The sequence below is a fragment of the Gadus chalcogrammus genome, chromosome 2 (genome assembly GCF_026213295.1).
Source record: "Gadus chalcogrammus isolate NIFS_2021 chromosome 2, NIFS_Gcha_1.0, whole genome shotgun sequence".
Taxonomy (NCBI): domain Eukaryota; kingdom Metazoa; phylum Chordata; class Actinopteri; order Gadiformes; family Gadidae; genus Gadus; species Gadus chalcogrammus.
The window spans coordinates 22,641,884-22,655,955 of record NC_079413.1 but is presented as its reverse complement, the minus strand read 5'-3'; the positions used below and the strand labels follow the sequence as shown (position 1 = coordinate 22,655,955).

The following is a 14,072-nucleotide window of genomic DNA, read 5'->3' as shown; positions in this document are numbered from 1 at the left end:
CGGAGACTGCAGAAACGCTGTCAAAATATCAACTCATCAGGTTCAAATGCGCTCATGGCTCTTAAAGGGGATGGGAGCTGGCACTCTCATCGGTTTATTGTCTTGAGTTCATTTGTACCCCCCTTCCTCCTCCCAAATTGTATCCATGGCATTGACATCAGAGATTACCATATTTTTCCATTGGTCCCCCCACCCCCCAATCAGCCATCAGATGGACTGCATTTATATGGCGCTTTTCTAACCAGGACTGGTCTAACAGATGATGGTAGAGTGATAGAGAAGAGACAGATGAATGTAATTTGTGGCCAATAGAACATCAATGGATGTTTTGTAGCAGGCTACAGTGAACCTTTTGTTGGGCATAACCAGATTAGTTTTGTTAACCAATGAAGGGATTTACAAGAACATGATAAACAACAAGAGACAAAGCATTGCTACATGATCGGAACATTATCTCATTTCCCAGATTGCCTTTTTTAATAGCAACCTTGCCATGGAATTAGAATTTTGCTATACAGATTAACCATACAGCAGCTAGGCTATGTGTCTTGCTCAGGGACATCTCAAGGAGCCGGGGTGCTACGGTGACGGTTTCGGGCAGCCCTGGCGATTGCTCCCGCGCCCCCTCCCTTCTCCGTTCGCGTCGTATATTTTAATTGACTAATTGAGGGCGCTGTCACGTTAAAATTGTACCGGGGGCGAAAATTGTACCGGCCTACGTCATCGTTTGTTTACATCCTGACAACCTGCCCTGCAACAGACGACGCGATGCAGAAAACATGTTTCCAAACGACGAAATAACATAATACAGATAGCGGATCGCTATCTGTATTATGATAGATAGCGATAACACTTGTTTTTACTTTATATTTGTATTGTATTTAATTGTTTAATCGAAACAATAAAAAAAATTGCCCGCAAAACGGGCGATCGCGTCAAATGACGCGTCAAATCACGTAGGAAGGTTCTTGAACATTCTAGACTACGAAACCTGCTTAAAACACTCAGTTTACTAGCTAAATTCGATTAAACAATTCAATACAATACAAATATAAAGTAAAAACAAGTGTTATCTAGCGATCCGTTATCTGTATTATGTTTCAAGAACCCTCCTACGTCATTTGACGCGATCGCCCATTTCGCGGGCAAAACATTTGTCATTTGACGCGATCGCCCGTCTTGCGGGCAAATTTTTTTATTATTTCGATTAAACAATTAAATACAATACAAATATAAAGTAAAAACAAGTGTTATCGCTATCTATCATAATACAGATAGCGATCCGCTATCTGTATTATGTTATTTCGTCGTTTGGAAACATGTTTTCTGCATCGCGTCGTCTGTTGCCGGGCAGGTTGTCAGGATGTAAACAAACGATGACGTAGGCCGGTACAATTTTCGCCCCCGGTACAATTTTAACGTGACAGCGCCACCAGAGGGCGCCCCCAACGCATTCGTCGCCCTAGGCCGTCGCCTAGCTCGCATATGCCGAGCGCCGGCCCTGACGCCCCGTGCCCACTACATGCGTCCGTTGCGTGATCCCCATTGACTTTAATGGGGACGGACGCGCAATGCATTGTGGATCCGTACGTTCCGTTGGAGACTTCGGCTCAGTCAAGAAGTTGAAATATGTTCAACTTTTTCGGCAGCGACGGATCCGTCATCCAATCAGATCGCGTCTGCAAATTTAAGCACTGTGACGCGACTCGGGCTCTGACGATACTGGAAAGCGGGAAAGCGGGTCATCTTGCATCGCAACAAGCAGGAAGTAGCGGGAAGAACCCGGCGAAGCGATTTGATTGGCTGACGGATGCCTCTGCAAAGACTACTCGCCCATCAGTCAGCCACGCCTTCCCACGTCCGTTGACTGAAGGAGGTAGTGGGCACGGGGCGTGAGCCCCGTGCCCACTACCTCCGTCAGTTGACCGTTGCCCATTGACTTTGAATGGGGACGGACGCGCAATGCATTGTGGATCCGTCAGTTCAGTTGGAGCGTTCGCCACCGTCACGCCCCGTGCCCACTACATGCGTCCGTTGCGTGATCCCCATTGACTTTAATGGGGACGGACGCGCAATGCATTGTGGAGCCGTACGTTCCGTTGGAGCCTTCGGCTCAGTCAAGAAGTTGAAATATGTTCAACTTTTTCGGCAGCGACGGATCCGTCATCCAATCAGATCGCGTCTGCAAATTTAAGCACTGTGACGCGACTCGGGCTCTGACGATACTGGAAAGCGGGAAAGCGGGTCATCTTGCATCGCAACAAGCAGGAAGTAGCGGGAAGAACCCGGCGAAGCGATTAGATTGGCTGACGGATGCCTCTGCAAAGACTACTCCCCCATCAGTCAGCCACGTCTTCCCACATCAGTCAACGGACGCATGTAGTGGGCACGGGGCGTGGCCCCGTGCCCACTACATGCGTCCGTTGCGTGATCCCCATTGACTTTAATGGGGACGGACGCGCAATGCATTGTGGATCCGTACGTTCCGTTGGAGCCATCGGCTCAGTCAAGAAGTTGAAATATGTTCAACTTTTTCGGCAGCGACGGATCCGTCATCCAATCAGATCGCGTCTGCAAATTTAAGCACTGTGACGCGACTCGGGCTCTGACGATACTGGAAAGCGGGAAAGCGGGTCATCTTGCATCGCAACAAGCAGGAAGTAGCGGGAAGAACCCGGCGAAGCGATTTGATTGGCTGACGGATGCATCTGCAAAGACTACTCCCCCATCAGTCAGCCACGCCTTCCCACATCAGTCAACGGACGCATGTAGTGGGCACGGGGCAAGTTGAAAAATGTTCAACTTTTTCGGCAGCGACGGTTCCGTCATCCAATCAGATCGCGTATGCAAATGTAAGCACTGTGACGCGACTCGGGCTCTGACGATACTGGAAAGTGGGAAAGCGGGTCATCTTGCCTCGCAACAAGCAGGAAGAAGCGGGAAGAACCCGGCGAACCGATTTGATTGGCAGCCAATCAAATCGCTTCGCCGGGTTCTTCCTGCTTGTTGCGATGCAAGATGACCCGCTTTCCCGCTTTCCAGTATCGTCAGAGCCCGAGTCGCGTCACACTGCTTAAATTTGCATACGCGATCTGATTGGATGACGGAACCGTCGCTGCCGAAAAAGTTGAACATTTTTCAACTTTGGCGAACGCTCCAACTGAACTGACGGATCCACAATGAATTGCGCGTCCGTCCCCATTCAAAGTCAATGGGCAACGGTCAACTGACGGAGGTAGTGGGCACGGGGCGCACATATGCGTCAAAAAGCATAAAATAAACAACAAAGCCACTCCACCTCCACGCTAAATCTACAGCCACTACCTGTTTGCTGGCGCTGGAGGATGCCAGTCCAGCCACCCAGGTTGTGTGTGGTAGGTAAACCTGCTACAATGATGCCATATAATCGATGCTTCAATTGAATTAAAAGCAACAAAAACAACCTATGCTTTGAAGTTCCTGCAACAGTGGTACAGACCAAAGTAGCCCTAACAACATCGGCTTTGTTTCATTAAAGCTATTTTGTATCCTAGCTTCCTTTCGATTTTGAGGGACAGAAATATGGCGTGAGTTTATTGTTTATTGTTTATTGTTTATTGAATGGATCCCCATTAGCTGATGCCGAGGCGGCAGCTAGTCTTCCTGGGGTCCATATAGGAGCATACAATATAAAACATAGAGAATACATACATTAACAAACATTATACAAAAGATAATAAGTACAACATTCTGGTCACAGTTAATTAGTTCAAAATATGATCACCATTTCAGTCATGTGGACAGCTGCAATAGGTGTGTCTTCAGAGCTATCTTAAAGGACAATTTATTTTGTGCGAGGTGAATGTGAGATGGTAACAGATGCCAGAATGATATACATCTGTAAGTAACTGTGCATTTGAGGAGATTGGTCCTGGGTGTAGGAGGTTTTAAATAGCCATTACTGGTAATCCTGGTGTTATGATTATGTGTGTTAAACTGTTTGTAAAAGTAAACTGGTGATTGATTTAAGATAATGGTTCTAAAGAACATAATGAGACTAGAATGAAGCTTTTTTTTTGACAGATAACCAGGACAGGCGTGAATGCATAAATAAAACATTAGTGCGTAAAGAACATTTAAGTACCAGTCTAGCTGCTCTGTTCTGAACAAGTTGCAGTATGTTCAGGTCAGACTTAGTTGCAGCTGACCATATTATAGGACAGTAATGCAGATGACAAAAAACCAGAGACTGTATGACTTGACCCATTAATGAAGATGTCAAGTATGGGGAGCTATGAGTTGCATGCCCATAGGTAGGCCTAACCCATCCCGACCGGCTGCTCACTAGCTCTGAAAACCTGTTCTCTGGTAAACAGCCCCCCTACTTCAGTGTCAAGCATCTGAAGATGAGTGTGACGAGTCTACGCTTTTCAGCAGATTACACCCGGTAAACATATCAGCCAATAGAAATATTTGCAAATTATTATATGCAAATATTATTACACGAGAGTGAGAGTCTTGGCACACGGGGCCAAATACTTTTATTTTCTTTTGGGTTTGGAGCTACCCAACCCGTACCCTTTCTGTTAGGCAACACATTCCACATCCCACGTTAAGTTAAAGATGTTGTTGAAGCTGTTTGGAGCACCTACATTTCTTGTTCTACTGTGCATGAAAAAAAAAGCTTTGAACACGGCACATCGACCCACTGCGGTCGGGTGGACAGTGCGGTGGACACTGCGTTCTTGTGTTTTTTGTTTGTTTTGAGTCTAACGATGGAGAGAGAGCAATGGACGCACAAGCGCGAGTATATTCTGGCTATGGCCGGGAACATAGTCGGTCTGGGCAACGTCTGGAGATTCCCCTATCTGTGCTACAAGAACGGTGGAGGTGAGTAACTTTCACCAAGAGAAAATTGGAGAACTCATTCAAACTAAATCCTGCAGAAAACAAGGCACATGGCAGAACTGGGTGTACAAGTGCACACTGTGTATTACTGTTTATCTTGTTGTTAAACGTGGTGCTCTTATACCCAGAATTGCCTCAATATTAAATGTATTAACCAAAAGTTAATTAAGAGTAAGACAAAACGTCGTTCCTTTTCCCATAGGTAGGCCATCCACCTGTCCCATTGACTGGTGGATGACAAACACCTAGAAATGTATAGCCTAAAAAGCGTCCCTTTGAGAAACGTGTCTGCTTAATTGCTAAATCTAATGTAAACGTACAGGATGTTTTCATTCTTTGAACTTGTCCTGTCCCAGTGAAGAGTCAATTTTCCTTAGTTTGTTCCTGAATGGAATGTGGAACTGTGGACTGACCCAGATCACAGCGTGTCTGTGTACACCGATGTGATCAACTGTTTATCCAGGCAAAAATAAGTATACTTTAGTAAACTACAAGTATACTTTGACTTTTTGTGCTTCATTTAAAGTATGTACTTTTACACAACAGATGTTATTAAATTCAACCTCAATGTACTCAAAATAAATATGCTCATCCTGCAATGCTTTAAGTGGTATTGCATTGTACTTATTAAAAGTGTACTTTTATGTAAGTGTATTGTAAATTGTACCTAACTGTATTGTTAATTGTACGTCGTTGTACTTTTTTTTTTATATCGTTTTTTTAACCTTAATTACAATAATTTTCAAGTTCTTTGTCATACACTATTTTAATGATTTATTAAAGTGTACTTTAATCTCACTTAGAATAAATAATATAGAATAGCTAAGCTGTTCTGATAAAGTTTGAAATAGTTGAATCAAGTCAATGTTACAGTAAAGCATTTGTGTGTGTGTGTGTGTGTGTGTGTGTGTGTGTGTGTGTGTGTGTGTGTGTGTGTGTGTGTGTGTGTGTGTGTGTGTGTGTGTGTGTGTGTGTGTGTGTGTGTGTGTGTGTGCCCATGTGTGTCCAGATGTGTGTCTGTGTGTGTGCGTCATTACTTGAAGTAACTTGGAAAAGAGTGTTATTGATGTTATTCCTTCACATCTAGTTAATCAAGATAAGCTCACAAAATTATACGGCTTACACCGTTAGACTCTGCTTTCATATGACATATCGTTTGTGTAGACAGCATGACGTGAAAGATATCATTTTTAAGCACGTTAGCATTTATCTATTACCGGAAGCACACACCCATATATGTAGCAAGCACCTTGCCTCTAGCCATATAAACGGAGGTCACCCTGTCAGCTGTGTTAACACGTTCAGATGATTCTGTCAGGATCGTCTTGCTTCATGTTTTTATCTTTCAATAAACTCTGTCTTGTACACTTGGAACCGTATGCCATTGCCAAGGTAGGTGGATGAAACATTGTTCACTTAGACAGGTCATCCCATTCGTTTATGTTATTTCATTTTGCAGGAATCGTCATCGCTTCAACTTTGTCAATGAGTCTATTGTCCAAGTAAATATCCATAAAACTGATAAAAAAAACTTTTGAACGCTACAGCGTTCAAAAGTTATCGAACGAGAGGAATGACGCGTTGGCGAGGAGTACGCCGCCTGCTTTATTTCTTCCCGGTGTAAAAGGCTGTTTCTTTACTTCACAGGTGTGTTCTTGCTGCCTTACTGTGTGTTAGCTCTTCTGTCTGGTGTTCCCCTTTTCTTGATGGAGAACGCGCTGGGCCAGTTCACCCAGGAGGGAACCATCACCTGCTGGAAGAAGCTATGTCCGCTGCTAGAGGGTACGCTACAGAGCCAATTCATTGTGAGGTTATGTGGAGACATTTTTGCGTTTTAAACTGCCAGTGTCTCTCCATGGAGTGCCCCATTCAAGAATTGAGTAGCTAAACTCTTCAATGCTGAACCTATACAGAAAGCTATCAGGTACAATACAGTAATATAACTCGGGACTTGATCCTTCCCATTAAAGGTGATGTAGGTTTGATTGGAGTGTTGCTAAGAGAGAGAGCTCTCTGCTCCCTCCTTAGTTCATCCTTCATTGAGTGTTGGAATCATGTACTTCTGATAAACAGTTTTTTCCGTCGTTTTTGCATCACGATGTTGTTCAGCCGTAGCCGTGAATAACACAGCAATCTGCTCCCTCCTCAGGTATTGGCTATGCCCTTATGGTGATCCGGACATATTCAACAATATATCTGGTTATACTGGCCTATTCGCTCTTCTACCTGCTCTCCTCCTTTGCCTCCGTGCTGCCGTGGACCACTTGCAGGCAACGACTGGAACACAGGTCGGTGAGGACTTATCGGTGATAGTATCAATTCCAATCTGTTAAAGCTACTTTCAACTTCAGAGTAAAGTTTTGGAAGTTCTGTCAGGTCAGTAGGTTTAAATGGACACCTGATGATGTGAAAACATAAAAAGTGTTCTATGATTCAACACACAACAGATGGTTGTGTGGAGCTGACTACTCCGAACATGACCAGCCAACACTACGCTGAATTCGGTGTCAACTCGACATCTAAGGCGCCGAACAATTCTGCAGTGATGGAGTTCTGGGAGTAAGTCAATAATGATGTATACTTGCTTAATAAATACTCTTTCGGTCTTTATATCCTCTGACAGCGGAGCGTGAATGTGTAACCATAATGTCCATTCTTGCACGGTTATGCATTATCTATTGCAATGCGAATGCTCCATAATCATTGATGGTGAACAAGATGCCGGCGTCTGAATGCCCCGATTTCCTTGCCGCCTTCAGGAGGCGTGTGCTCTCCATGTCCGGGGGGATCGAGGAGCTGGGGTCCGTCCAATGGGAGCTGTGCGCCTGTCTCCTGGCCTGCTGGTTGGCCTGCTACTTCTGCATATGGAAGGGAGTCAAGTCCACTGGAAAGGTCGGTCCAACATCCTCGTTCTTATTCCAGCCAGCTAGTGCGCTGAACACAAGTACGTATGTCATGCATACGTGACAAACTACTACGTTGATATTTGTTGTTACAAGTACACATACATGACACACTATTGTAGATGCCTTTGTTTGCTGAATACCCCCTATATTGTAGGTATTCAGTTTCGGTTTTACACTATTTTGTGTGTGCGTGCATGTGGTGTGTGTGTGTGTGTGTGTGTGTGTGCATGTGTTTGTGTGCATGTAAGCATATGTGTGTGTGTGCGTGTGTATGTGTATATGTTTGTGGTGTGTGTGTGTGTGTGTGTGTGTGTGTGTGTGTGTGTGTGTGTGTGTGTGTGTGTGTGTGTGTGTGTGTGTGTGTGTGTGTGTGTGTGTGTGTGTGTTGTGTTGCATGGTGCGTTGCATGTGTGTGTCATGTGTGCGTGTCAGTGTTGCGTGTGCATTTCTAGACCGTCTGTCTCCGGTTATTTCCATATATTGTCATAGAACCAGGAACATGTCGATAGTATTTGCGTGCAGTGGGCCCAGTAGACCACAGCGTTGCAGGGCCCGATTCACCCTGAACCTAGGGCTGCTCGGTTATGGGAAACATCATGATCACGATTATTTGGGTCAATCTATACTGTTTGAACTAATGCCATCAGGCAGGAGATACAGGTCCATTCAAACAAGAACAAACAGACTACAAAACTAGTTTTTTCCAACAGCCATAACCTCACTAAATGTTGCTACCAGAGCATAGTTGTGTTGTGTATCACATTCGTGTAGGTACATTGATAAATGTGAATGTTTGTGTTGGTGTGGTTTTTGTACTAAGTTGATTATAGTTTTTATTTATTTATTTATTTATACGTACTACCTCAATGTGATATTTTTGCACTGAACAAGGACTGCACTTAATTTCGTTGTACTTGTTACAATGACAATAAAGTTATTCTATTCTATTCTATATTGAAATCACGATTATTCAAACTATTATTTTTTGAGTTTGAAAACATGATGAATTTATTCAGCATGTCTCTCCCAAAAAAAACGATGTAACTGAGAACTTTGAAATTTTGCCTTTAAAATGGTAAAAAATATAATTTTCCAATCTAAAATAATATACAGATATCTATCGAAAAATTTGATTATGTTAATTTTGTGATAGTTTGACGCTAAAATCGAAATCGCGATCAAAGTTCGACGAATCGCCCAGCCCTACCTGAACCAGGGCCCGACTGGCCCCCCCCCCCTGACCCCGGCTCTCTCCCGCCCTGCAGGTCATGTCTGCAGGGGGCAGTCCTGGTGGAAGGGAGATCCAGATCCCGCTCCAGCAGGGGGCGACGGCGAGCTCTCTGGCCAATGCCATGCCCTCTCCTTGGTCCCCCCCGGCGTCTCGTTGCGCCAGGCCAACGCCCGGTCCCACGTGGAGGCCCCCCCAGGTACGCTGCCCCCGTCCGTCCGTCCGTCCGTCCGTCCCAGAGCGGGCCGTAGTCATCCAGCCATCAGTCGGCTCCTATCTATCACTAGAATCTTTACAAAAAACCATGAAATCCATTTTAATCAGGTCTGAATATGAAAAAACTGTTCAAATGTTAACAGAGAAAGTAAACAGAGACATCGACCTGACTTTATGTCGTTCACTATCTGTTACAGGTTATAGGTGTATTTAGTCATACTTTCATACGCTACAGTACATTAGTAATCACTTTATTTCTACTTTATATTACAGTTTATGTCTTAGTTCTATGTAAAGTTACAGTATATATGTTGTAGTGATACACTATGTTATATAGAACGTGTTGTAGTGATACACTGTGTTTAATAGAACGTGCTGTAGTGATACGTTATGTTGTATAGAACATGTAGTGTGTTATATAGAACATGCTGTAGTGATACGTAATGTTTAGGGCCGGGCAACGATAAAAAATTAAACGTGATTAATCGCACTTCGAAATTCTATTTTAAATCCACTCCAATTGAAGTTAAATGAGATTATCACATGGAATGACACATTATCATTCATACCAAATGTACTTAATAAGCAAAAACTAGACCATGGGATCATTAGGGAGTTTTATTGACTCACTCAGTGAGGGTTGAATGTGAAACTTACGGAACACCACACATTTGAGAATTATAAACAGGCAGTTAATTAGTACAATTGTAAACCAACAGTTACTACAATTGTAGTTAAATTCAAATAAGTAGCGCCACAGATTTTGGAATTGTAAACAGGCTGTCACTTACAATAATTGTAGCAGTCACTTACTGCAAGGGTAATTTAATGTAAAGTAAGTGGAACTGAAAAAAAAGGATTTCTGATATGAATGTTGACATTCTGTGGGCAAAACCTTTCAAAATCAAAGTAGAAAAAGTTGTGTTAATCGCATTAAAATAATAACATGTAATAAACGCGTTAACTTGCCCAGCCATATTAATGTTATACAGAATATGTTGTAGTGATACGTCATGTTATACAGAACATGTCATGTTGTAGTGATACCTTATGTTATACAGAACATGTTGTAGTGATACCTTATGTTATACAGAACATGTTGTAGTGATACCTTATGTTATACAGAACATGTTGTAGTGATACCTTATGTTATACAGAACATGTTGTAGTGATACCTTATGTTATACAGAACATGTTGTAGTGATACCTTATGTTATACAGCACATGTTGTAGTGATACCTTATGTTACATCACATGTTGTAGTGATACGTTATGTTATACAGAACATGTTGTAGTGATACCTTTATGTTATACAGAACATGGCTCAGGCGGTTCCCACGGGCCGGACTGCGGCTTCCTGCCGGTCCAGGGGGGCTTCAGAGACCGCTTCCTAGCGACTCCGGAGCCCAAGTACTGCTGTGAGGCCTGCAGGCTGGTGCTGTGTCAGCCCCGGCAGACCGAGTGCGGACACCGCTTCTGTGACAGCTGCATCAACGAGCTGCTCAGGTACTGTCCCCCCCCAGACCGTCATCATCTAACCCTCAGACACCACATAGCTTCATCTGACACACACTTACACTAACATAGGGCCCTCATCATCTAACACTCGGACCCCAATGTAGAGCCTCCATCATCTAACACTCAGACCCAAACATCATCTAACACTCGGACACAAACATCATCTAACACTCAGACCCAAACATCATCTAACACTCGGACCCAAACATAGGGCCTGCATCATCCAACACTCAGACCCAAACATCATCTAACACTCGGACGCAAACATCATCTAACACTCAGACCCAAACATCATCTAACACTCAGACCCCAACGTGGGGCCTTGATCATCCAACACTCAGACCCCAACGTGGGGCCTTCATCATCCAACACTCAGACCCCAACGTGGGGCCTTCATCATCCAACACTCAGACCCCGATGTGGGGCCTTCATCATCCAACACTCAGACCCCAACGTGGGGCCTTCATCATCCAACACTCAGACCCCAACGTGGGGCCTTCATCATCCAACACTCAGACCCCAACCTAGGGCCTCCGTCCTCTTATCAGTCAGACACCGACGGATAGCCTTCATCATCTAACACTCAGACCTTCAAACCCCACACTCGCGCTGACGTAGGGCTTCCATCAGGTCGACCTCGAACTTGATATTTGCAACTACATTTCTACTGACGATTGGAACGCACCCCAATAGAAACCACTGTTCTCCTCTACTGTCCCCAGCCATCCCAAACCCATGTGTCCTGTGGATATGGAGCCCTTGTTTAAGGAGAAGGTAGGAAGCCAGGGATGACACTTGTGATGATGATCACTCAGACCAACCCCTTAACCTATAAATCCTGATCAATCAATGAATCAATCTTCGACCTGGCGATGGGTTAGCCTTTAGCCAATCCATAATGCGGAATAAGCAGGTCACTTGGATGATTCATTGACCTAGCTAGTTGGCGGTAAATGACGTTTCTGTTAAGCTAGCTATCCAGTTTGCAGATAATGTGATGTTTGTGGTTAGCTAGCTAGTAAGCAGGTTACGTGATATTTTTTTTAGCTAAATAGTTAGCATGAAACGTGATATTTGTGATAAGCCAGCTAGTTGGCAGTTAATGTAATGTTTGCGTTTAGCTAGCTTGATAGTAACCATGTTTGTGTTTTGGCTAGCTAGCTCGTCATCCTGATGCTTGCGTTGAGCTAGCCGCTAGCTAGATAGTAACCTTGCTGTGTGTGTTGCAGGTGTTCCGTGACGTGTGCTGTCACAGGGAGATCATGGCCCTCAACGTTCTCTGTCGCAGTCATTCCAACGGCTGTGCTGAACACATGACCCTGCAGCAAGTCCCAGTGAGAAAAACAAACGCACCCTATGACCTAGAGCCAACAGAGAACAGACCACTGTTCACGAGCACGATGATAGTTTAGCGGTTTATTATATTGATGTGGCGTCGCTGTATTTATGAACGATTTTTTTTAGATATCATCTAAAATACTATCATTGCAATTTCCGTTGCCATGATTATAGTGAAATCTGTCAGCATTAGTTAAATGTTAGCTATTTTTAGCTGACACTTAGAAGCTATTTTTCATAGCTATTTTTCAAACAAATAAAAATCTACAGAAGAACAGCATAAATGAACATTCAGAAACTGGTCTCTACCAAATAAGTAGAGTTGGTCTAGTCTCTAACCAATTTAAATAGAGTAGAGTTGGTCTAGTTTCAAACCATTTTAAATGGATTAGAGTTAGTCTACTCTCTAGTCTTCTCTCTGAATAGAGCAGTCAGTCTAACTTATGCAAATAGAGTAGAGTTAGTCTCTGACCAATTGAAATAGAGTAGTTTGTCAGACTGATTGAAATAGAGTAGAGTTAGGCCCAATCTCAATACTTCCCCTTACCCCTTATCTTCCCCCTTACCCCTTATCTTCCCCCTTACCCTTGAAGTTGCGCGTTCATGTGAGAGCTAGTGGTGTCTCAATACCCAATTTGATCAAGATTAAGGGATAAGATTGAGTGCTATGTACCCCTTATTTTTAAGATGATTTGAGAGCTCACTTGGGCCGCATCTCGATTCTTCCCCTTGCCCCTTTTGCTTTGTCTTTGTCTTTGTCTTAGTTAAGACAAAGACAAAGACAAAGCAAAAGGGGCAAGGGGAAGAATCGAGATTCGGCCTTAGTCTCTAACCAATTTATTCTATTCTCTAACAAACTAAATGAATGGTTAATAATGCTAAATGGCTCCCTACTCCCTGTCCGTCTCCATGTGTCTCAGGACCATCTCAACGTGTGTCCATTCTTTGAAGTCCCGTGCCCCCTGGGGAAGTGTAAGGAGAGGGTGATGAGGAAGGACATCTCGGACCACCTGGGCTTCAAGTGTAAACACAGAGAGAGCAGCTGTGAATACTGCAAACACAAGATGCCCCTCAGTGAACTACAGGTACAGTCACTGCTGCTGCTAATGGTACACACAACATGGCCGTCAATTAACTACTTTACCAGAGGTACACACACATGGCCGTCAATTAACTACTTTACCAGAGGTACACACAACATGGCCGTCAATTAACTACTTTACCAGAGGTACACACAACATGGCCGTCAATTAACTACTTTACCAGAGGTACACACAACATGGCCGTCAATTAACTACTTTACCAGAGGTACACCAACATGGCCGTCAATTAACTACTTTACCAGAGGTACACATAACATGGCCGTCAATTAACTACTTTACCAGAGGTACACACAACATGGCCGTCAATTAACTACTTTACCAGAGGTACACACAACATGGCCGCCAATTAACTACTTTACCAGAGGTACACACAACATGGCCCCTTAACTTCTTTTACCAGAGGTACACACAACATGGCCGTCAATTAACTACTTTTCCCAGAGGTACACCCAACATGGCCGTCAATGAACTGCTGTATTCCTAGTGTTCTGGTTTGACTGTTCCAGAAACACAAGGAGACGGTGTGTCCAGCGTTCCCTGTTGCCTGTCCGAACAACTGCTCACACTCCCCTCTGCTGAGGAACAAGGTAGGGCCCAGGTTACACGAGCGGTACAGTAGAGTACAGTGGGGACGACACGTATCGCTGTTCATAAGGGTACAGCAGAGTGGAAGCATTAAAACCTCTCTCTCTCTCTCTCTCTCTCTCCTCTCCTCTCTCTCCCTCTCCTCTCTCTCTCTCTCTCTCCTCTCTCTCTCTTCTCTCCTCTCTCTCTCTCTCTTCCTCCTCTCTCTCTCTCTCTCTCCTCTCTCTCTCTCTCTCTCTCTCCTCTCTCCTCGTCTCTCTCTCTCTCTCTCTCATCTCCCTCTCTCTCTCT

General features: G+C 44.1%; 2 protein-coding genes across 2 annotated transcripts in view; both read left to right on the top strand.

The window, feature by feature from the left end:
- Positions 1–4,553: 4,553 nt before the first annotated feature.
- Positions 4,554–7,738, top strand: LOC130400136 (sodium- and chloride-dependent betaine transporter-like). Its single transcript, XM_056605032.1, has 5 exons — positions 4,554–4,869; positions 6,535–6,669; positions 7,037–7,175; positions 7,335–7,446; positions 7,647–7,738. Exons 1-4 carry the CDS (start codon positions 4,755–4,757, stop codon positions 7,384–7,386), a joined length of 441 nt encoding a protein of 146 aa, XP_056461007.1. The 5' UTR covers positions 4,554–4,754; the 3' UTR covers positions 7,387–7,446; positions 7,647–7,738.
- Positions 7,606–14,072, top strand: part of LOC130402569 (TNF receptor-associated factor 3-like) — a 14,431-nt gene continuing 7,964 nt past the window's right edge. Inside the window, 7 exon segments of the mRNA XM_056606794.1 lie at positions 7,606–7,831; positions 9,059–9,220; positions 10,554–10,743; positions 11,478–11,529; positions 11,985–12,089; positions 13,014–13,178; positions 13,703–13,806. Of these exon segments, the coding sequence (XP_056462769.1) occupies positions 7,606–7,831; positions 9,059–9,220; positions 10,554–10,743; positions 11,478–11,529; positions 11,985–12,089; positions 13,014–13,178; positions 13,703–13,806 (1,004 nt within the window).

What these genes read in the sequence shown, in the direction of transcription:
- LOC130400136 (XM_056605032.1), top strand. Translation starts at nt 4,755, where the DNA reads ATGGAGAGAGAGCAATGGACGCACAAGCGCGAGTATATTCTGGCTATG. An exon ending in GTGCTACAAGAACGGTGGAG is followed by an intron (nt 4,870 to 6,534) that starts GTGAGTAACTTT and finishes TTTACTTCACAG; the next exon opens with GTGTGTTCTTGCTGCCTTAC. An exon ending in AGGCAACGACTGGAACACAG is followed by an intron (nt 7,176 to 7,334) that starts GTCGGTGAGGAC and finishes AACACACAACAG; the next exon opens with ATGGTTGTGTGGAGCTGACT.